Raw genomic sequence first — 23,949 nt, forward strand, 5'->3', positions numbered from 1 at the left:
GGGTACCCACGAATCTCAGAAATCTCAAAATGTCAAGTTTTTGATAACAAATCACACTCACTATGGTGTTCTTCAAGGTCTTGGTGTCTTAAATGCATTGCTCCATTGTCAGAATATTTGTGTTGAGTTTATGTCTTTTTGCTCACAGTATCTCAAATTACACTCAGATTTTTTTAGTGTACAAACTTTTATTTTGTTGTATACTTTAACACGTTTAAATATAGGTAACTCTTCATTATGAAAATTACATTTCAATCTGGATAATTTGGTTATCCGTGTATGAAGAATGGGGTGGTGAATTTATTGCACTTCTGTGAAGGAACACTCAGAGCTACGGGGAGTACAGCGTCACTGGAGACACTTTATTTGACTTTCACAGCGGTAGTGCTTCAACTCAAACAGTACCCATATCTCTTTAGAACAAAAAGAAACAACACTGTACATGTTCGTATGAAAAGTTATTGACCGTATATTTGAGTTTCCATCTCAAATCCATAGTTCTAGCATAAAAACACAGACGATGTCATCCTCCAAACATCGTCTACAAGCTTCTCAAACAACAGATATTACATGTTCAAACGCCTTTTATTTGTAGTCAGAGCCCTGCCCTCTGCACTGTGTTTCTCCCTGGGTGTAGTGCAGGGTAAGCCGGGTTGACCTGATTATAGTCTCAGTCAAGTCCTTGTTACAGTTACGACAAACTTTCCTTTCACGGATACAACCCTGTACCAACACTACCATATTCCAAGCTTCTTCAAACCATAAATAGAGGCCTCGTTTGGATTTAGTTCTGTGGAATATATATTTTAAAAAAGCCTATTCCTCATCAGCGAGTACATTAGAAAGTCCTTGTAGTCTCGCTATAGCTGAGCTGTGAGCGGGTGCGTTGGTGAAAACAGTCCCCACAAACAACGCCGTTCCTCTCAGGATGTGGCGGATGACCGTGCAGGAGCCCGACACTTCGATGTGGAAGCCCAGATCTCTTAGCTCCTCCTCTGTCCGCAGTTTGGTTTGACTCGATGGAGATGCAAAGAACTGTTGGGGAACAAGGTGATGGTGACGTACTGGACGGCATTGTATTTATAATTATGTTGCAGCCTTATGCTAAACTCGTTTAAATTATTTTTTTTGAATACCCCATAATTAAAAAATGCATAAAATTCCCTGGTATTCACAGTTAAAGGGCGGGTCCATCTGCGCTCTGTCAGCTGTTGCAAAAAGCAGTGATGTAGGTTACCAGAGTCAGCTAATCAACAAGGTTATGACTTATGGAAACGCTAGCAATTTGTAAATAACTGAAAGGGTTAGTTGGGATTTTTTGAAGTGGGGTTGTATGTACAGTATACTCCTGCGTTCTGCGAGGTGAAATTACTCCTTTTCTCAATGTAGTCTGGTGGCTTTGAAGACAGCAATATGACAGATGAAAAAAATGACTACTACAAACGGAACAACTCACAGCTTCTCCTGTTGTTGGGTCGATGAAGTCGGCCCAGTAGCCTGCGGTCCACAGAGCGAAGCACATCTCCTTTGCTCCGCTCACAAACTGCAGGGAGGAGGAAACCGAGTTAGCTGCTGTTTCAACATGACGTCACATCTCATCACACTTACAACAACAATAAAATATCACAGGACTCACTTTGTGGAGCAGCTGGTCTTTGTCCAGCTCTGCTGCTGTCTCCTCCGCACGCCGACTGTTACTCTGTGTGACCGTCACTACTGTGATGGAGGTGGTGGGCGCTGAGGGGAACATGAGCTCAAGATCTGACACACAGAGAGAGCGAGAGAGTTTTGTTACTTCAGGTTATGAAGAGTCACTGTATAAGATGCCAAATAGCAGTTTCTTACCTTTCCTTAACAGCTCAGGGCAGGAACTTATGGAGCAGTCTGCGTCCGTCTGATTAAAGTACTGCTCAGCTTTGTGGACTCTGGTGTCTATAGTACCCAGGTTTCCCTGATGAACACACAAATACACATTGGCAAAGCAGCTCTGAGGTCTGGAAATCATCTATTCTGACTGATAATATCAATTTCTTTGGAAATTAAACCCAAAATGAACATTTGGACACATGCAGTGTACAAAGCTGTCTTGGAGAATGTTTTAATATGTGTTCGTGTCGCAGTGGATAATGTGATATTGGTCGATTGAATAATCTATCCAAATTAGGGCTGTCAAAGTTAACGTTATAACGCGTTAATGCAAATTACAATTTTTAGTTAACCTCTTAAATATCCAACGGGCTGCCATCTTTTGGAGGGTGTAGAGGGCTCAGTTTTAAAGCAACAGTGAAGATACTGCTATCGTCTGAAACTAGAAAAACTTAATGAATCCATTGATACCATGTCATACTAGCTTGTCGCGAAAGAGGTTAAATAACACTCCAAACTTGCGCTACAATTTGGTGAGGAAAAACTGTCATGGCTATTTTCAAAGGGGTCCCTTGACCTCTGACCTCCAAATATGTGAATGAAAATGAGTTGTATGGGTACCCACGAGTCTCCCCTTTACAGACATGCCCACTTTATGATAATCACATGTGTGATTACATTAGAAATGTTCTCTATGGTAGCTACAGCCCTGCCACAAGTAAAAAAAAAACACTTACTTGGAACTCGTTAACAAACTGGGCCAGTATGAACTGGTGTCTCTCTGTGCAGCTTGGGGCCGTCAGTACATCAGGCACCGTCCGGTGGACCGGAGTCTTCCTCTGGTCCTCCATGCCCTCCAGGTGGCAGTCAAACCCAACGTTACCCGGTAACTGAAAGCGCTGGTCCTGAGGTCCGAATGGTCCCATGTTCTCATCAGGCCACACGGTCCTGGGGCCTGGAGGGGACGTGACAAAGATATCTGAGTGTGTTTGCCTCTTTATGTTTTTAAGTCATAGTCAAGTCAGCACACTGACACACTGACAGCTGTTGTTGCCTGTTGGGCTTCAGTTTGCCATTTTTTATGCTAAATGCAGTACCTGTGAGGGTTTCTGGATTATATTTGTCATTGTTTTGTGTTGTTAATTGATTTATAATAATAAATATATACATACATTTGCATAAAGCAACATATTGTCCACTCCTGTGTTGATAAGAGTATTAAATACTTGACAAATTTCCCTTTAAGGTACATTTTGAACAGATAAAAAATGTGAGATTAAATATTTCAATTGATTGACAGCCCTAACTAAAATATAAGTCAGTGGTTCCCAACCTATTTTCCTTAATTTACTACTTGACTCACCTGAGTCTGTGTGTGATACAGTAATGTAAGGCTCATCTGAGCTTGCAGCAGAGAAGGTTCTGGTTCTGCCGACCCGGAGGGCAGCTAATGCTTGATAGCCAGAGGTCTTACATAGGACCAACCTGCCTCGACTACACAGCAACTACATGGGAACAAAAGGCATCTGTTAACAGACAGAAACATTTTAAGGAAGCCAACATAAAACAGTATTTCATTACTCCTTAGCACAAGACAGTATGCCTGAAGCTATACACTCCTGTGTGTTTTAGGTAAACATGCACATCTAATGTAACCCAAGTTGACTTTTAGTAATTGCTTGAAACGTCATGGTAAATTCGGCATTTAAGTGATTCATCAATCTGATTCACACAGCTCACTACAAGTGGGATAAAATCTGGAAATGTTTGTGTCACTTTTGCAGTGTAAATACTGTAAATCTACTGTTACTGATATGTGCAATAACATGCTGATCTCTCTCTGTGCAATAATTATCTGATGCTGTGCAATAATTATATAATTACCTGATGGACACTTTGTGCAATAATCTGGCAAAACTGTCATCTCATCAATATACATATTGTATTTTTATTGTATTATCTTTTATATTTATATTGCACTATCTCTTTTTTTATTGTATTATCTTTTCATTAGCACCTATGGGATTGTCAGAATCTAATTTCATTGTATTACACAAAGACAATAAAGGGCTTGAATCTTGAATCTAATGCTTTAAGCACTGAAAGAATACCAAGCTAAAGACCACATTTCTGGTACATTTCCTGCACTTTATTATTGAATTCAAACAATATAGCACCATCTTACCCAATGTTAAAAACAAAAAAAGCAATTAATACTGTTAAGTTATTAAATTAACATAATATGATGTATATAAACTAAACTATGGCATTACAAAATATATATGTAATTATGTTTGTTTTATCTTCTTTTTTGTTTATTTTTTTTTGGTCAACTAATCTTATATTAAATATCAATGTACAATATATCAACACCCAATGCCCCTGTGTAAATTATGACAACCAGGGCTTTGAAAGTGAATTAACAGCACTTTCACTTAAGAAGAAGAAGAATTCTCTTGAACTTTACCTTAACTAACCTCTAAATAATGTCCACAATCATCATGGGTTAAATATTAGTCTAGAAAATCCTAAGATACTTTGTATCCTGCGTGTAATTTGTACGCTGAAGCAATATCCTGTCTGGTGGACACTCTCACTCTTCACACAAGGCACAGCAGAGGTACAAGTAGCCATACAGTGAGCTAGAGCTACTGGAAAGTTATGTCACTTACACTGCTGGACATTGTGGTTCAAATCCTTCTGCTTCTTCTAACCTGTTGGATAATAAAAACAGTTTGTACAACAGAGGACAAATCAAAATGAAGCTTTTTACTAGCCAGAGTGCTGAGCTAGCTGACATGATGTAATATTTCAGCAAAAGCAGTAAGGGTTGGGTTTATATATGTTTGGTATATATGTTTGATATATATGTGTATATATATATATGTATATATACATATATATATATATATATATCCCTAACATATACATATATATATATCCCTAACATATATATATATATATATATATGTACATATATATATACATACATATATATATATGTACATATATATATGTATGTATATATATACATACATATATATATGTATGTATATATATACATATATATGTATATGTACATATATATATATATGTATATATGTACATATATATATATATGTATATATGTATGTATATATATATATGTTAGGTGTATATATATGTACATATATATATATATATATATATATATGTGTGTTAGGGATATATATGTTTGTACTGGACAGTTCCCAGGTGGTAAATTGTGGAGAAAAGGTACACATGTTCAGCAAAAAAAAAACTCCCTAGATCCATAAAGTTTAAAAAGTAGAATAGAAGAATTGTCCTGGCAATAACAGTGTTATTTTGCTGTCAGAAGGTGTGAAGGACAAGGACAGGACAGGACAGGACAGGACAAAAACAAAAACAAAAACAACAGAGAAAAACAACTCAAACTGAAGCTAAGTGCTAAGCTAGCTTGACATGATGTAATATTGCAGCAAACAGCAGCAAGGGTCGGGTCTATCATACACTTCAGAATAAACAACTTGTAATAGATGTAAATTGTTATAAATCATCACAAATGTGAGACACAAACTCAACTAGCTATGTAACTGTACTATCTACCACATGCTATCTACTAGCATTAGCAGCTTGAGCTAGGTAGCTCTGTGGCTAGGTCAGCTGATGTCTTATTTTTATATACTTTTCACACTTCCTAGCTTGATAAAAACACCACAACAACGTTCACCATGACTGTGTTAATGTGTACAATGTAAAACAGATCAGATACACGTGTGTTAATGTGTTTATAATGGTGAGAGAACACGTTGTTCTGTTCTTACCTGTTATCTTCTTCTTCTTCTGCTGTTATAACAACAACGACGGGAAGCGGGGAGGGACACAAACGCGAAGCTTGCGTAACGGGTTACGTCAACTGACGTTTTAATGTGACGTAAATGATACTTGTTTTTATTTATTTATGTTCTATTTTTTTTATTGAAGATTAATTTACAAACATTAAGGTTTTTCATAAATTTTTTATTTTTATTATTTATTATTATGATTATTGTTTTTATTATTAGTTTTATTTTAACATTTATGTATATATTTCAATTATATTATTCAGTATTTATTTATTTTCCTTTTTTAATTATGTATTTATGTATGTCAGTGTAGATGTTTAAACCAATTTTTTTTTATTGAAGATAATTAATTTACAAACATTAAGGGTTTTCATTCATTTTTTATTTTTATTATTTATTACTATAATTATTGTTTTTATTATTAGATTTATTTTAACATATATATATATATATTTCAATTATATTATTCAGTATTTATTTATTTTCCTTTTTTAATTATGTATTTATGTATGTCAGTGTAGATGTTTAAACCATTTTTTTTTATTGAAGATAATTAATTTACAAACATTAAGGGTTTTCATTCATTTTTTATTTTTATTATTTATTACTATAATTATTGTTTTTATTATTAGATTTATTTTAACATTTATATATATATATCAATTATATTATTCAGAATTTATTTATTTTCCTTTTTTAATTATGTATTTATGTATGTCAGTGTAGATGTTTAAACCAATTTTTTTTATTGAAGATAATTAATTTACAAACATTAAGGGTTTTCATTCATTTTTTATTTTTATTATTTATTACTATAATTATTGTTTTTATTATTAGATTTATTTTAACATATATATATATATATATATATATATATATATATATTTCAATTATATTATTCAGTATTTATTTATTTTCCTTTTTTAATTATGTATTTATGTATGTCAGTGTAGATGTTTAAACCAATTTTTTTTATTGAAGATAATTAATTTACAAACATTAAGGTTTTTCATTAATTTTTTATTTTTATTATTTATTACTATAATTATTGTTTTTATTATTAGATTTATTTTAACATTTATATATATATATCAATTATATTATTCAGAATTTATTTATTTTCCTTTTTTAATTATGTATTTATGTATGTCAGTGTAGATATTTAAACCAATTTTTTTTATTGAAGATAATTAATTTACAAACATTAAGGGTTTTCATTCATTTTTTATTTGTATTAGTTATTACTATAATTATTGTTTTTATTATTAGATTTATTTTAACATTTATGTATATATTTCAATTATATTATTCAGAATTTATTTATTTTCTTTTTTTTTTATTGAAGATAATTCATTTACAAACATTAAGGTTTTTCATCATTTTTTTAAATTATTTATTATTATAATTATTGTTTTTATTATTAGTTTTATTTTAACATTTATGTATATATTTCAATTATATTATTCAGTATTTATTTATTTTCCTTTTATAATTATGTATTTATGTATGTCAGTGTAGATATTTAAACCAATTTATGCCTCTTCCTGCACTGTATATATATATTTTTTTGTGAGTCATGTTTGTGTAGTCTTAATTTGTGCAAAATGTATTTACTTATTTATTTTTGAAGAGAGTTCTTCTTGTGTCTTTTGACATTATGTTTGTTTATATATTTGCATGGAAAAGAAGTTTTGTATTAATAAAAACATTTGAAACTAATTCAAATTAATCGTCTAAATCGGTGTCAATTAATGTGTGTCCAACCTGTTTTTAAACCTTTTTTAAAATAACATAATAACACCATACATTGTTAAAAAACAAAGTAATCTAAACTCAATACTTCTAACATACAAGGCACAATTGGATAGGAAAGATAACTTAAATTATAAAAAAAATATATAATAAGAAAAATAAAAGAGGGTAGAAAATAATTAAAGGAACAAAAAAAAGAAATGCATAAATAAATGCATAAATAAATGCATAAATAAATAAATAAATAAATAAATAAATAAATAAATAAATAAATAATAAGACTGCACTCTTCCATCGTAGCTCTAGGGGTCATCATCATATACAGTATGTTCAGTTCTTCATAAGCTCTGAGAAGAGACTTTGCATGTTGTCCTTTCATTAGTCTTAAAGCACTGAGATGATGGATGTTTTAAAACCATTTCACGAAATTGTGCAATACTGAGACATTATTCATTATATAATTCCAGACATTTTGGTCATTTGAACCAGAGCTGAACATCATATATTGAAAAGCAGTGTTTCCCATGCTTCACCACAAGATGGCAGCATATTAACACACTTTCAATTCAGACTTACCTTTGTTGACATCTCTGGGTTCCAGCATGATGATAATGGTGCTGTCCAACTAAATAAAGGCACATTGTTTGTTTCAAGCCGTCGGTTTTTACTATAAAACTATCACAAGCAGCAGGTAGAGGTGTTACAGCAGGATACAGGATACAGCAGCTAATTAACACCAGGTGTGGCAGCTGATTGCTCAGCTGTATTGATTAGGCAGATGATGATGATGATGTCACACGCCTGATAGTATATTCCTGATTTTTTTTTCGACATACTATACATTTTTTTCTCAACATACTATACTATGACTTTTAATTTTTTTCGACATACTATACTATGACTTTTTCTTTTTTTTTTTCGACATATTATACTTTTTAAAAAAATTAATTTGACATACTATACTTATTTTTTTCAACTTACTTTACTATGACTTTTTTATTTTTTTTCGACATATTATACTTTTATTTTTTTGACATACTATACTACGACTTTAAAAAAAATCTATTTCGATATACTATACTATGACTTTTTGACATTATATTATGAATTATTTTTTTTTTTAACATACTATACTATCTCTTTTTAAATTTTTCGACATACTATAGCATGACTTTTTTTTCCGACATACTATACTATGACTTTTATTTTTTTATCGACATACAATACTATTTTATTTTTTACTTTTTTCGACATATTATGCTACGATTTTTTAAAACATACTATACTTTTTAAAAAAACATTTTCGATATACTATACTTAATTTTTTTCGACATACTTTACTATGACTTTTAAATTTTTTTTAGACATATACTATGACTTTTTTTTCAACATACTATACTTTTATATTTTTTTCGACATACTATACTATGCCTTTTTTCTGCATATTATACTTTTTAATTTTTTTTCCCAACATACTATACTTCTTTATTTTTTTTTTTAGTCAAGATAAGATTGAAAACAATTATTTATTATTTTTGAACAATTCAATATTCATAAGAAAAAAAGGTCAGGGATCGAGCCAATTTTCCTGCACTTTATTATTGAATTCAAACAATATAGCACCATCTTAACCAATGTTAAAAACAAAGAAAACATTAAGAACTTACCTAACCTAAATTAACATAATATGATGTATATAAACTAAACTTTGGCATTATAAAACGTACATGTATTATTTTTGTTTTATCTTCTTTTTTTTGGTCTACTAATGTACCTCTGTAAATGAGCATGTGTTCAATAAAGCATTATAAAAAAATACATTTAAAAAATGTACAATATATCAACACCCAATGCCCCTGTGTAAGTTATGACCACCAGGGCAGTGAAAGTGAATTAACAGCACGTTCACTTATGAAGAAGAAGAATTCTCTTGAACTTTACCTTGGCTAACCTCTAAACAATGTCCACAATCAAAGTGTGTTTGTACTGGACAGTTCCCAGGTGGCAAACTGTGGAGAAAAGGTACACATGCTCAGCAAAAAAAAAACCTCCCTTGATCAATAAAGTTTAAAAAGTAGAATAGAGGAATTGTCCTGGCAATAACAGTGTTATTTTGCTGTCAGAAGTGGTGAAGGACAAGGACAGCTAAAGTGCATTTTGCTGGCGTAGACACATCTCTTTAGCTGACTTGGACAAGCTGATTGACACTTTCTCTGAACTGACAGGATATGCAGTGGGAGTTTACCCGGGGACCAACATGCTTCACTCACTGTGGGCTGCTGCAGCCACATGAAGTGTGTGTGTGTGTGTGTGTGTGTGGTGATGAGGCATGTGGAACCGCACAGAGTTTGGCTGTCAGCGAGTCTCCCACAGGATCATTTGTAACAGCTATGCAGCATCCACCCTAGATGGAGCCCCTGTGGGATGTACACACACACACACACACACACACACACACACACACACACACACACACACACACACACACACACACACACACACACACACACACACACACTCACACACACACACACACACACACACACACACACACACACACACACACACACACACACACACACACACACACACACACACACACAGATTTGCACCAGCATCCCAAAGCAGCTACCAAATGAATTCTTCACCTCAGGCTCTCTCCACAGTGTTGTTATGTTGGAGGTGAAAAGAATTGAATGAATCAAGACGAGTCGAGTCTGGTGGAAATTCAGTACTCTGTTTTGTAGTGCGATAATATGATGCAGCTCGACTGATATTAAAACGGCAATGTACGTTTTTCAGTTTGTTGTTTATCAGTAAATTACCAGAAAACTGGCGCCCTTGGACCCTTCGTGCTACAATGCTAGAAAGAAAAGCAAAAATGCCCTATAATAGACAAAACATGATAAAGTGCCCTCTAGGTTGCCCTTCCAATGGAGAAAACAAGATGAGATGCTGTTCCAGTGGAGAAAACAAGATATAGTACCCTCTAAGGTGCCTTTCCTGTAGAGAAAATGTTATAAAGTGCCCTCTAGGGTGCCCTTACGGTGGAGAAAACATGATAAAGTGCCCTCTAGGGGGCCCTTAAATGGAGAAAACCAGATGAAGTACCCTCTAGGGTGCCCTTCCAGTGGAGAAAACAAGATAATATGCCTTCTAGGATGCCCTTCCAGTGGAGAAAATGAGATAAAGTGCCCTCTAGGGTGCTCTTAAACGGCGAAAGTGCCCTCTAGGGTGCCCCTCCAGTGGAGAAAACATGATAAAGTGCCCTCTAGGGTGCTCTTAAACGGCAAAAGTGCCCTCTAGGGTGCCCTTCCAGTGGAGAAAACAAGATAATATGCCTTCTAGGGTGCCCTTCCAGTGGAGAAAACATGATAGAGTGCCCTCTAAGATGCTCTCAAATGGAGAAAACCAGATGAAGTGCCCTGTAGGGTGCCCTTCCAGTAGAGAAAATGGCATAAAGTGCCCTCTAGAGTACCCTTACGGTGGCGAAAACATGATAAAGTGCCCTCTAGGGTGCCCTTCTAGTGGAGAAAACAAGATAAAGTGCCCTCTAGAGTGCCCTTACGATGGCGAAAACATGATAAAGTGCCCTCTAGGATGTTCTTAAATGGAGAAAACATGATAAAGTGCCAACCTGAGTTCCCAGAGCCCAAGGTGACGTCTTCAAATTGCTTGTTTCGTCCAAGCAACAGTCCACATTCAAAGATATTTAATTAATAATAAAAATTGAAATGGGCAAATAAATACAATTAACTGTGTATTTTTCAGTCTGTTTATCCGCTTGGCCTCACCATTACCCAGTGTTAAATAATAGTACGGTATCAGCCTCTAATTGTTTCTATGAAACACGTTTCCCTGGACAGCAGTGACTGGTTTCGTGAGTGGATTTCCTAAGTGCAGCGAAGGCCTTGAGACCTCCAGACGAAGCCATGAGTCATTCCTGGTCTTATATTGCTGCGCTGTCAGGCCACATCGCATCTTGTCTGGAATCAGCACTTTTCCATTAACATTTCATCCACTGTCGAAAAAGCCACATTTCCATCGCACACATTGGGAGCTATACCTGCCTGCGTCAGCACTCTATTAACCGTGCTCACTCCTTAACTAATGATATAGTGAGAGCCATTAAAGGCCTATATCCCATCTCCTCGCCGTGTGAGGATGACATGTTTCCCACCTCCATCTGACTGTTTATCTGTGCTTGCTCGTGCAGGATTTAAAGCCTTGGTGCTCATGTGTAAGGCTTTAAATCCCCCTGTATCTTCAAAGCTGCGGTCCGGTACCTCCATATCAGCCCTTGTTTTGCTCTTCGCCACTACTTGAAACTCTATGGCATTTACATTCTTACAATTGTTTATTTACCTTGCAGCTGTAAACCAATACCCATCAGGAGAGAGAGCATACACTGTAAAAAAAAATTTTAATGTAAAAATGACATGTTTCATTTGTGATTTATATGTAAATAGTCTTAGATTTACAGTATTTTTTGTAATCACAATCGTAATTATCTGTATTTAAGCTTTTCTTGATCATTTTTAAAGATAATTATTCAGTTTTTTAAAGGTTTATGACTCTATTTTAACCATTAATTTATGTTAGAAGAATAGGATTTCATGAAATTCTAAAAATATTTCTTGTGAAAATACAATTTTTTTTTGCAAAACTGCTGAGTTAATGTAAATTTGGGCCTTTGCAACGTAAAGTTACATGTTTCATTTGTGATTTATATGTAAATGGTTTTAGATTTACGGTGTATTACTCTATTCTAACAATAAATATATGTTAGAAGTAAAATATTTCTTGTAAAATTACAGTAATAAAGGCTAATTATATAAAGATAATTACTGTTTTTTGGGGTTTTTTTACAGTTTATTTATGTTAATTAATGGACAGTATTTTTCCGTTTTTTTAACAGACATTTTCTGGCGCCCCTGCTGCCGGAAAATTTCCGTTATTTTAAACTTTTTTTTTTTTTAACAGTGTAGGCTGTATATAAAGATGGACGGTATTCCCCAAAAGTGAAGCCAAAACATCTTGATCGCCCCCTGGTGGCTGGTTGCAGTAAAGTCATAAAACCCCGCCCCCTCCATGTTAGCAAATGGGACAAACTAAAAAGTCAAAGTCAAATACATTTTTCCCAAAGATTGGTTTCTGTCATTTTAGGTAGTTCTTATCCCGCTAATGTATGTTCAAGTTTGGTTTTAATTAGTTATTTGATGCTATAAAAAGGGGTCGGACGTCATGATTGGCAGCTGTGAGTCTCTCGAGAGTGGTATCAATCTTCTCATCTAACTCTCAAGAAAACAAATAAACACATGTCCCAAAACTATTTCTTTAACATGTAAAAACAGCTATAATTGTAAATGTATTTTCGAGCTATGATGGTTCCAAGAGGTCCATTTTCCATGAAGCAGTCACATGTTTAATAATTCAAGCAGCCAGACGGGTTAACGCAGGTCTACAGAGTCTCAGCCACTGCGGAGCGTCCACCATCTGGCCACCAACTGCCTGCTGACACCACAGTGGATCATTTTATTTAGCTGAATAAAGAGAAACACGTTGTCTGTTTATCTGGATAAATGTAGTTTTTCATAATGAGCATATTGCGGTATGATAGTTTGGACAAGTTGGTCTCCACAGACCAGTGGAAGCTGTCAGTATTTCCCAGCAGCCCCTGCTTTTCCCTTCGACTTACTAAAGAGAAGGATAAAGAAAACGCCTGTGAAACTCCCAGATAATAATGTGACAAATGTTTATTTTAGTTGTATTATGAGAGGTTATCCTGTTATGATAAAATAGATGTAACCTTCACAAAATAAAGAAGCTTTTAGCTGAAGTTCAAGCAGGAAGACAATATTGATTTCCTCGTCTCTCCAGGTCTAACGGCTCTCAATTATTATCCAATGACCTCAATGTTCTTTGTTCGTTCTCGCTCTCTTTAAAGGTCCTTACCCTATAAAATGATTTAAATGATGGGGTTAATCTTTTAAATATTAAACCCAACATCCATTTTCTTCCCTGATTGACCTAACTCGGTGAACATGGCCACAGTGGGCACTGATGCAAAATGCATGAACAGCCCCTCCTGAAACATGCATAATTATATGAATACAGAATAACACACTCATACACAGTGCTACCTCATTAGTGACTGTAAACCCCAGGCATGCACGCGGAAAATAATTGAAGAGTTCAGCTCTGCTGACAACGCTCAGAGCATTTTGGAATCCATTTTAACAAATAAGCACCAGGTGCAAGGATGATAACATCTCAAGAAAGTCGCGCAGAGGCTCAAGCAAGTGCAATCAAGCACTGAAGAGATGATTTCAGTGGTTTAATAAAACATGCCGGCTGATTAATATTGCCAAAACACTGCCGTGGTGTCCCAACAGGACTTAAGAGTCTGAAGCAAACTTCACCCTCTCGTGTCACTTCTGGTTGCAAAACAACAAGATGGCAACGGACAAAAACCAAGATAGTGACCTTCAAAAATCAAGATGGAGACGGCACAAAATCAAGATGGTGACGGCCAAAAACCAAGATGGTGACGGCCAAAAACCAAGAAGGCAACCGCCAAAAACCAAGAAGGTGACGGCCAAAAGCCAAGATGGCGACGGCCAAAAACCAAGATGGTGACGTCCAAAAATCAAGATGACGACGGCCAAAAACCAAGATGGCGACGGCCAAAAACTAAGATGGCGATGGCCAAAAACCAAGAAGGCAACCGCCAAAAACCAAGATGGCGACGGCCAAAAACTAAGATGGCGATGGCCAAAAACCAAGAAGGCAACCGCCAAAAACCAAGATGCTGACGTCCAAAAACCAAGAAGGTGACGGCCAAAAACCAACATGGCTTCATGACTACAGCTTAACCTATAGCTCAAGATAACACACTTTTAGGTTATAGTTATACTCACGAATGAGTATATAAAAGATTTAACGGGTCTTGTGCTCCACAAAGTGATTGACACCTAATCAGTCCAACTTCTCGGCTCGTTGACTCGGAGCTCCAGAAAGTTACTAAGCTTACCACGAGCTTAACTTGGCTGTTACTTCTGTGACAGCTATGGTCAGAAATAACAGAATATTACTGTAGGTGGTTGCACCTGATGCTCATTTGTCGAAGTCTGTTCCAAAACGCTGTGAGCGCTGTCAATGCTGCTGAACTGTGCAATTAGGCCTTTTCCCAGTTGCAAGCCTCGGGGCTGCAGTCACTAATGAGGTAGCGGTGGGTGTGTGTCTGCTGTTGCACTGTGCGCATAAAATTATGTATATGGATAGAGGGCCTCGGGGCGTAGCTGCACCACCAGCACCAACTGGTGCTCCACTAGTGACTGGTGGTAGTTTACAGCGGATTCTGATAAGCTGGTATATCACTCAGTTTTACTTTGTTCACCAACACGGACGTCACCTGCAAACCGCTTCGTTACGCAGCAAAGAGTTCATTAAAATTCAGGCGAGTAGTAATTATGAGGAAGATAATTACTACACAGTTTGCATACGAGAACACTCAAGCATGTGCCATTTATGCCATTTTACATATCTTTACATATCATGAATGCACGCCTACAGAGCAAAGTGCTCTAATGGCATTCTGGTTCAAATGATATTCCCAACACTGTTTCTTCTCCCGTCAGCCTGAGAAGAAGGAAGTAGCGGCTATAAATAGAAATATGGTTGCACGTGTATTTCTGACCATCCTAGATTAAAAAACGTTCAGAATTTGCCGCATGTGAATTCACTCAGAGGCAAAGCTTCTCCTCCCTCAATTGCTTTTCCACCAGATTCCCTTTTGTGTATGTGATTTCCACCACCACCCACAAGCAGAACCAATACCTGTCTACATGAAATTACTCACTTGAATTTCCGTCACGTGTACGGATTTCTACTTCTTGCTCTCTTGGGAGATTTGGAACCGTCCACATGAAGAAGCCTGTAAAGCAGATAAAAACGTACAGGTGGAGTAATCCAGATGGAGGAAAGTTGGGTTTTGGAGGATAGGGAATTGCGGAGGATTCTGGGGTGCAGCGCCATTTTTGGAGGGTAACATACGGATCAATATCTGTTACCGGTTTATTCATCTATCAATCGTTCATCATCAGAAATGTATAAAGTATGTATGAAAGACAAATACCCATATAAAGAGAAGCTGACCGAGGCAAAGGGCGAATATATTACAAAATTGAAGTTAGTTTATGATATCGATCCTTACGAGTTAGGTGGTCCAATTTATTTCTAACAAATTTTATGACGTTAGTCTCAAACTAATATGGCTTTATTGTCGAAATATTATGATGTTATTCCAAAAACATTTTATGAGTTTATTCTGAAAATAATATGGCTATATTCTCAAAATATTATGACGATATTCTCAAAATATTGTAACTTTATTCTGAAAATAATATGACTTTATTGTGAGTATATTATGAATTTTTTCTCTAAATATTGTAACTTTAATCCCAAAAATACTATGAACATTATGACTTTATCATCAAAATATTATGGCTATGTTCTCAAAATATTCTCAAAATAGTATGATTTTATTCTGAAAATATTGCAACTTTATTCTGAAAATAATATGACTTTATTCTGAAAATATTATGACTTTTTTTCTCTAAATATTGTAACTTTAATCCCAGAAATATTAAGAACATTACGACTTTATTATCAAAATATTATGGCTATATTCTCAAAATAGTATAATTTTATTCTGAAAATATTGCAACTTTATTCTGAAAATAATATAACTGTTTACTGAAAATATTTAGACTTTTTTCTCTACATATTGTAACTTTAATCCCAGAAATACTATGAACATTACGACTTTATCATCAAAATATTATGGCTATGTTCTCAAAATATTCTCAAAATAGTATGATTTTATTCTGAAAATATTGCAACTTTATTCTGAAAATAATATGACTTTATTCTGAAAATATTATGACTTTTTTTCTCTAAATATTGTAACTTTAATCCCAGAAATATTAAGAACATTAGGACTTTATTATCAAAATATTATAAAACCATCTTGGTTTTTGGCTGTCGACATCTTGTTTTATAATATTCAATAAATGGCACGGCTCTCATATCACCTATGTGTGTAGAAAATTATAGCTTACCATGAATGACAGGAGCACACTTTCATCAAATTGTGAATATAAATTATGAATGCAATGACATCATTTTGCATTCAGTAATGAGAACAGCATCCTCGGTGTTGGAAGGTCAACAGAAGCCTTTGGTCACAAAAGCTACTCCAACGAGATGAAACTGTGAAGGTCAGCCAGGCGAAGTGGCAGGATAATTTATAACCGACTGTATGTTTGCAGTTTGAAGCAACAGTGTCGGACTTCTTATTTCCTCCTCTCTTATCTCTTGCCTTTTAACCAGGCCTCAATCTAACAAGTCTGTGCTTCAGTCCTGTGACATTTAACTCAACCAATGAGATTGCTACCGCCTCTGGATATCAGCTATACCCGCGAGAAATGTTTGTGTAACTAAAACTTCTATTCTCATGTACACCCGCATGGCATCTGTGCAATGTGTCGTCGCTCGTCAGTTTTCAGGGACCGGAGGTAGGGTGACATTTCTGAAGGCACGTAAAACCTTGCCACTGTCTCACAGCACTGTCTGTTCGGATTACAGCGGCAGTGTTGTGCAGTGTCGACAGAGAAGGCTCTCTGAAAGTGTGTAAAAATATCCAACTTCTGTCATGTCTGATATACACAGAAAATGAAAATAGACAACATGACTTCAGTGCGTATTAAAAGGGGCTGGTGAGTACCGGTTTATGTTGAATTGTGTGTGTGTTATATGCTCTCTAAACGCAGGAAAACAGCTTGAATACTAATGAAGCGATTATCCACAATGAGACAATTATGGCATATTTTCTTCATACCTCGGAAGCACTCGTTTGGAATAACAAGCTAACTTGTTTCATAAGAAGTTAAAGGGTCAGTTCACCCAAATTAAACACATTTTATAACTAAACCCTGGTATGCCAAGACGTTTCTTAAAGTCATGTCATACTGTTTGCTCAGTTGCAAATGAAAATGCTTCAGATACTGTATCTTATAAAATGAAGTTAAACTTTTCTGTTTTAATTCTTTTAATTTCTAGAATTGGCAGATTCTGTCACTAGGAAAATCTGTTTTTTGAGAACTATAACAGTTTTAGAGGCCATAGTTAGGGAAAGAAAATCAGATTTTCTGGAAATATATATTTTCTGGACTTTTTCTCATAAATTTCCAACTTATTCCCAAGAAGTTTTTGACTTTAGTCTCAAAATAATATTAATTTATTGTCAAATCATTATGTAACTCCCAAAAAATTCAGACTTTATTCTCAGATTATTATGGCTATGTTCTCAAAATATTATGAAGTTATTCTCAAAATATTACAACTTTATTCTGAAAATATTGCGACTTTATTCTGAAATTAATATGACTTTATTGTGGAAAATATTACGACTTTTTTCTCTAAATATTGTAACTTTAATCCCAGAAATACTATGAACATTGCGACTTTATTATCAAAATATTATGGCTATATTCTCAAAATAGTATAATTGTATTCTGAAAATATTGCAACTTTATTCTGAAAAATAATACAACTTTATTCTGAAAATATTACAACTTTTTTCTCTAAATATTGTAACTTTGATCCCAGAAATATTATGAACACTACACCTTTATTATCAAAATATTATGGCTATATTCTCTAAATATTGTTATTCTGAAAATAGTACAACTTTATTCTCAAAATAGTATGACTTTATTCTGAAAATATTGCAACTTTATTCTGAATTTTTTTTCAAAATATTGTAATTTTAAACCCAGAAATATTATGTCCTTGTTCTTAAAATATTATAACTTTGTTATTTTCTTGTAATATTATGACTGCCTTTCCTAACATGGCTCTAATGACTTGATAAAACAAAGATGTTTTTTGCACTGTGGTGTCTAATCATGCAGATAGTTTTGTTTTATGTGCTGAGGTTTTGAGATATCTGTCTATCAGGCAGTAGAAAGCAAATACAGCATTGTTTCACTGTGATCCAACAACATAGTACACCCAGGCCATGTGAGAAACTCCTCCACACCTTCAGGCTGAATGACACAAGACCACATCGCGATGACTGGGTGGTGCACAAAGGGTGTGGACGGGGCTCGGCGACGCCACGGCTCATAATGCCCCGCTAACCTGTGCTTTCAGTTTCCATTCAAAACAACAGAAGATCATAGTCCTTGTCACATCTAGGAGGGTGGCAACTCAGCGCGAAAGGCGACGGTCCTGTGACTCTAATACAGTTTGATAGAGGGGTTTTCACACTCTATGCCCAACGGTAACGAAGCTAATCTCAGCGTACAATGCTGCTGTTCGCCAACCCATCGGAGGATGAAAGAATTCCTCATAGAAACGCAAATCTCGGATGGATTTGTGGCACTATAACGACGATAATGTCACGGGGAAAGGCCATCCTATGAAAGATTAAATCCATCAGAGCAAGGGGCTAAACAAGCTCGCAGTGTGAAGCCTGATGTGTATTGATGTGTTCATGTCAGTTGTCTCTTTGGCTTTGTCACACGCTCTGATGATCACCATCCCGCCTGTGAGCCACCTACACAGACCACATGGGGCTTTAAGACCACAGAGGGCTTATTATACAATCTATAGGAGGATGTGGCAGCGAGGAAGGATGGAAATGAAATGTATCCGTGACACACATTTGCTCTAACACCAGCCAGGTTGCACTAAAACAATTAAATGTGCGAATTAGCCTCCAGAAAACTGACCAATGTTATTAAACAGGAGGGAGCGGATAATGTTAGCAGACAGCTGGAGGTGATCCAATGAGTTCATCACACATCGGGCACCCCAGGGCTGATTTAACTCTTCGTGGTTGGATTACACACAGCGGCATGATCCTGCGCCGACGGGCAAAGCACCTTTGAGTGACCACACGAGCTGAGACAATTCTCTCAAAGGTCAAGTGTTGTACAGTTTCCTACATGTGTTGTGTCAGGTCAAATAAAAGGTCTAAGAGAATGTTAGAGTACATAAAGAATGATTTCACTCCTTTATAGAAGGAATGAAACGTGTTTTCATGGGTTCATTCATTTTCTTTTAGCAGGTGATGTTTACAATGTTCATCATCTTTATTGTTTTCAATGTATTCTCATACAACGGTTTGTATGATATCTTAGTTATTCCTCATTTTTTGTGCATTTTCCTATGAATGTCCAGCAACATGTGACGCACGTGTCAATTTCCGCCCCAGTTTTTTCAAAATAAACTTCCGTCCTCACAGGAATGGTTAGGTTTAGGCAACAAAACTACTTAGTTAGGTTTAGGCAACAAAACTACTTAGTTAGGTTTAGGCAACAAAATTAATTAGTTAGGTTTAGGCAACAAAAGTACTTAGTTAGGTTTAGAAAAAGATCGACTTGGTTAGATTTAAGCAATACAACTACTTAGGTTTATGCAAAGATTGTGGTTTTGGGTTAAAATAACACCAGAAGTGGCGTAACTTAAGTACGGAAGTTACGTGACAAAATCTACTTAGTTAGGTTTAGGAAAAGATTGACTTGGTTAGGTTTAAGCAACAAAACCATTTAGTTAGGTCTAAGAAAAGATCATGGGTTTGGGTTAAAATAACACCGGAAGTGGCGTAACTTAAGTACGGAAGTTACGTGACAAAATCTACTTAGTTAGGTTTAGGAAAAGATTGCGATTTGGGTTAAAAATAACACCGGAAGTGGCGTAACTTAAGTACGGAAGTGACAAAAACGAATTAGTTAAGTCTAAGAAAAGATCGTGATTTGGGTTAAAATAACACCGGAAGTGGCGTAATTTAAGTACGGAAGTTACGTGACTAATAAATAAAATCTTCTGGTTTCACACGGGATACGAACAGCGGACTCCTGGGCAGATATTACGTTTTGTAGGTACAGCTACGACCAGTGTATGAGATCAACCTGACCAACTCTGCCATCTTTAAAGCCACATCAACATTTAACATGTCTGAGAATATTAATGAAACTGAGACAAAGCAAACAACTTAGATAAAAACCTGCAGTTTCGCAGCGAGCTGCCTCCTACTTTCCTCCTGTTGTCGATGCATTTTACATTCTCAGCCTCTCCTAATTGGAAGCTAGCATCTGCTCAGGCAACCACAGGGTGAGCTCAACAGATATGAAGCACTGAAACAACACACTATAACTATAACTATAAACGGCATTAATTAAACAGTTAGTGCTGGCGTCACAATTTACCAGCGTGTCATTCACTGCAGAACAGTTTTACCCTTCCTTCCACAACTTGACAAGCTTGTTTTGTGTAATTTGTATAACTTGACTGATCAATTAACAGAACATTGAACTGAAAGTAATGATTTAACACACAGAAAATCTCCCTAATCTAAAGAAACTCCACAAACAGCGGTCCAACTTGTATCTCTGTAGTTGAAATGATCTTCCGTGTTTGCTGGCCCGTAGTCCCCGTGGTAACCTCGGCTCTGCAGCATCATTAAATAAAAGCCTTGTGACATATCAAAGTGTGCACATGTCCTTTCCTCTTTTAATGACTCGCACTCCGTAAACCAGAATGCCGCCACACTTGAGAGGTTTTCTGTTTTCCAGTCTGCGGGCAGGGTTTACAGTAGTGAGCGTTGAAGCGTGGCCATATTGTTCCACTGTTGCCGGCTTTGTCTCCTGGCCTCGCGCCCGAGTATACAGTATAGGAATGTGCATGTGTGTGGCGTGCCAGACAAGGTGAGAGCGCTGACCTCTCTCTCGATCAGACAGGAGCAATGATCCGACAAGCGCTGACCTAATTTGGTGGGGGGGGGGTATCTCTGATCCGCTCACGTTACCTTCAGCAACCTGCGCGCCGCTTAAATTCCCTGCAGCTGTTAGTGGTGACAGGTGGAGGGGGAATCAGGATGGTGTGTTGGCTGATCCGGGTCCGTGTTGTAGCTTTACTATAATGCCTTTTTGTTGTCTGACAAAAACAAATATATATAATTTTTACTTATTTTAATGTAAACAAAGGACTTTTGAAACATGCATGATGAAATGTTCTTTTATATCAGATGCTATGTGAAGTCATTTTGAGTCATTTTAGAGAATTTAGGGAATTAAATCTCTGATCAACAGTTGTAGGGATGGCTATGTTGGGTCTGTAGGTCGGTCAGTCCACCAACAACTATTGGACGGATCGCTATGAAATTTAATTCAGATATTCATGATCCCCAGAGGACGGATCCTACCAATTTTGCAAAACTGAAGACATTCCTATCAGCCTCAGCTGTGCTTTGTGTTTAGTGCTAAATCAAAACGAATTATTGATAATGAACCTATCCTTGAATCAAATATACTTTAACTACATAATAATAATAATAATATTAATATTAATAATAATAATAATAATAATAATAATAATAATAATAAATAATATACTATTAATGAAATTAATATAATAATAAGTGAATATAAAAATATAAGATCCATTCAAAATAATGATTGAAATAATAAAGAAAAATGATTAGAAAATAAAAAACATATACAAAAATTAAAAATAAAATAAAATAATAATAATATTACATATTGAATAAAATTTCTATAAATAACAAACACACATATCTAGTGCATACATGTTTATAACTCTGAATGCGTCAGTAGCGATCATGATTTGAAGAAATAATATTAGTAGAAAACAAAAAGTCTGTATTTTTCGTACGAAATTGTTGCACGTTTAAACAACGCAACACACAATGCAAAATGCACATTTCTGACTTTAAAGCCATTTTATGTGCATTATTTGTTAGACCACATTATGCTAATTTACAGTAATGTCATGCAGGCGCTGTTCCTCCACTCTTTGAGGCCCCTCATGAATATGAAAGGAGAAGAACTGTATCTATTATGGTATTGATTGTCATTTGAAAAGGTCAAAATGATCCATCTGGACCGGGAGTACACTGAATGAATCTGACTAAATAGACAAATGTATGCGTTTAGGTTATTAGTGTGACAGAAAGACGGAACAGAGAGGACTTGAAGCTGATTGTCTTGGCATGTATGTCTGACAATTACCAAGTCAAGATCGTCTCCAAGCTATCAATTAAAACATTTAGATTAATTAACCACAGAAACATTAAATTAAGTCAAATCCAAATGGAATAGGCCGCCACATAGCGCTAAACTAGATGGAACCAGTCCTCTCATTCTTCACTGGTCCCACTGGATTAATGCCATCGATTCACCCGCTGCACTTCGAGGTCAAAAATTGGCTGTTTGCCCAATCAATGGCCATCTCACCGCCGTCTATCGCCCAATCAATAAGCCTACCTGCTTTAATCTTCCCACAGCTCCCTCTCAACATGTGGCCCAGCATCCATCCTCGATTATGGCAGCGCCGCATCCTCACCAGCAGCGAAGAAAAACTCATAACGGAGCCCAAATTGGTTGGGATCTCCTGAGGAAGAGGTTCACAAAATCAATACCGGCCGTGATGGATTCAGGCGAGACGATCGTAATCTCATCGCTGTTGTGGATGTTGTGGATGTTATGTGGAAAACTGACTCGTAGAGAGATGTTACAAAATACTCGTATAGCCAACTCTACAAGAAACCTTCATTGTCTGAAGTCTACGATGATGAGGTTTAGGAGGACTAAGTGAATAAAGACAATAGCCAGACTATTGAGCAGCAGGTACTCCTCAAACCCCTGTAGACGGTGGGGGAGTGAAGCATCCCTTCCCATTGAAATCTATTGATGAGGTGTTCATACAGGCTACCAGAGTTAAACCTGCATTAACACACTTTAACTGCTAAATGCTTCACTGTGTTAAATCTAGTTGCTAAAGGCCTTTACACAGCAGACAACACAAAAATGCAAAATACTTCCCTGCGAATATCATATGTCTAGGGCTTTTATTGTGAAAGGTAAGGGGTAATACATTTTGCAGTAGCCTCCGTGTTGATATAAATAAAGGCGCAACTCAACATAAATAAAATAAAATAAATAAAATAAATAAAATAAATAAAATAAATAAAATAAATAAAATAAATAAAATAAATAAAATAAATAAAAAACAGATAAATGGCTGAGATTGACAGTAAGTGCCTGGCAACCACTTGTTGTGAAGTGAATACAATGGGGGAGGGAGAATGCAACATGTAGTGGCTGAACGTTATCAATTGCATTTTAATATTACGAAAGTGGTCACATTAAAAGTAGTCATTTGATCCATTGTTAAATATATAAATATTGACAAAAGCAGCTTTAATGAGTGCTGTTTTGCTGCAAGCCATTGAGAAACATCAGGAAGCTTTTTTAGTTGTTTTTCAGGACGTGATGTATTTTGTTTGGAGTAAACAGGAAGTAACAGAAACGACAGCCAGAAACCAGCAACAAACTAAATCCATCTGATTTGATAAGTGATCTCCGGGAAGCAGAAACATCACCACAACAAGCACTTT

The 23,949-nt window shown here is 35.8% G+C and overlaps 2 protein-coding genes across 2 annotated transcripts in view; both read right to left on the bottom strand.

Moving 5' to 3' along the window:
* Window positions 1–23,949, bottom strand: part of LOC141762593 (uncharacterized) — a 152,876-nt gene that overhangs the window by 52,485 nt on the left and 76,442 nt on the right. The gene's annotated exons all lie outside the window — the stretch shown is intronic.
* LOC141762842 (cobalamin trafficking protein CblD-like) lies at window positions 342–8,175 on the bottom strand. The gene is made up of 8 exons (XM_074626922.1): window positions 8,040–8,175; window positions 4,539–4,580; window positions 3,230–3,371; window positions 2,604–2,821; window positions 1,846–1,951; window positions 1,637–1,761; window positions 1,457–1,543; window positions 342–1,035 (listed from the first exon to the last, which is right to left on the bottom strand). Exons 2-8 carry the CDS (start codon window positions 4,548–4,550, stop codon window positions 817–819), a joined length of 909 nt encoding a protein of 302 aa, XP_074483023.1. The 5' UTR covers window positions 4,551–4,580; window positions 8,040–8,175; the 3' UTR covers window positions 342–816.

The sequence above is a fragment of the Sebastes fasciatus genome, chromosome 24, assembly GCF_043250625.1.
Source record: "Sebastes fasciatus isolate fSebFas1 chromosome 24, fSebFas1.pri, whole genome shotgun sequence".
In the NCBI taxonomy this organism is placed as follows: domain Eukaryota; kingdom Metazoa; phylum Chordata; class Actinopteri; order Perciformes; family Sebastidae; genus Sebastes; species Sebastes fasciatus.

Excerpts from the sequence above, each read along its gene's own strand:
- LOC141762842 (XM_074626922.1), bottom strand. Across the intron at positions 1,952-2,603 it reads AGTTTGTTAACGAGTTCCAA|GGAAACCTGGGTACTATAGA; the intron begins GTAAGTGTTTTT and ends TGTGTTCATCAG. Across the intron at positions 1,762-1,845 it reads CCCTGAGCTGTTAAGGAAAG|ATCTTGAGCTCATGTTCCCC; the intron begins GTAAGAAACTGC and ends TCTGTGTGTCAG.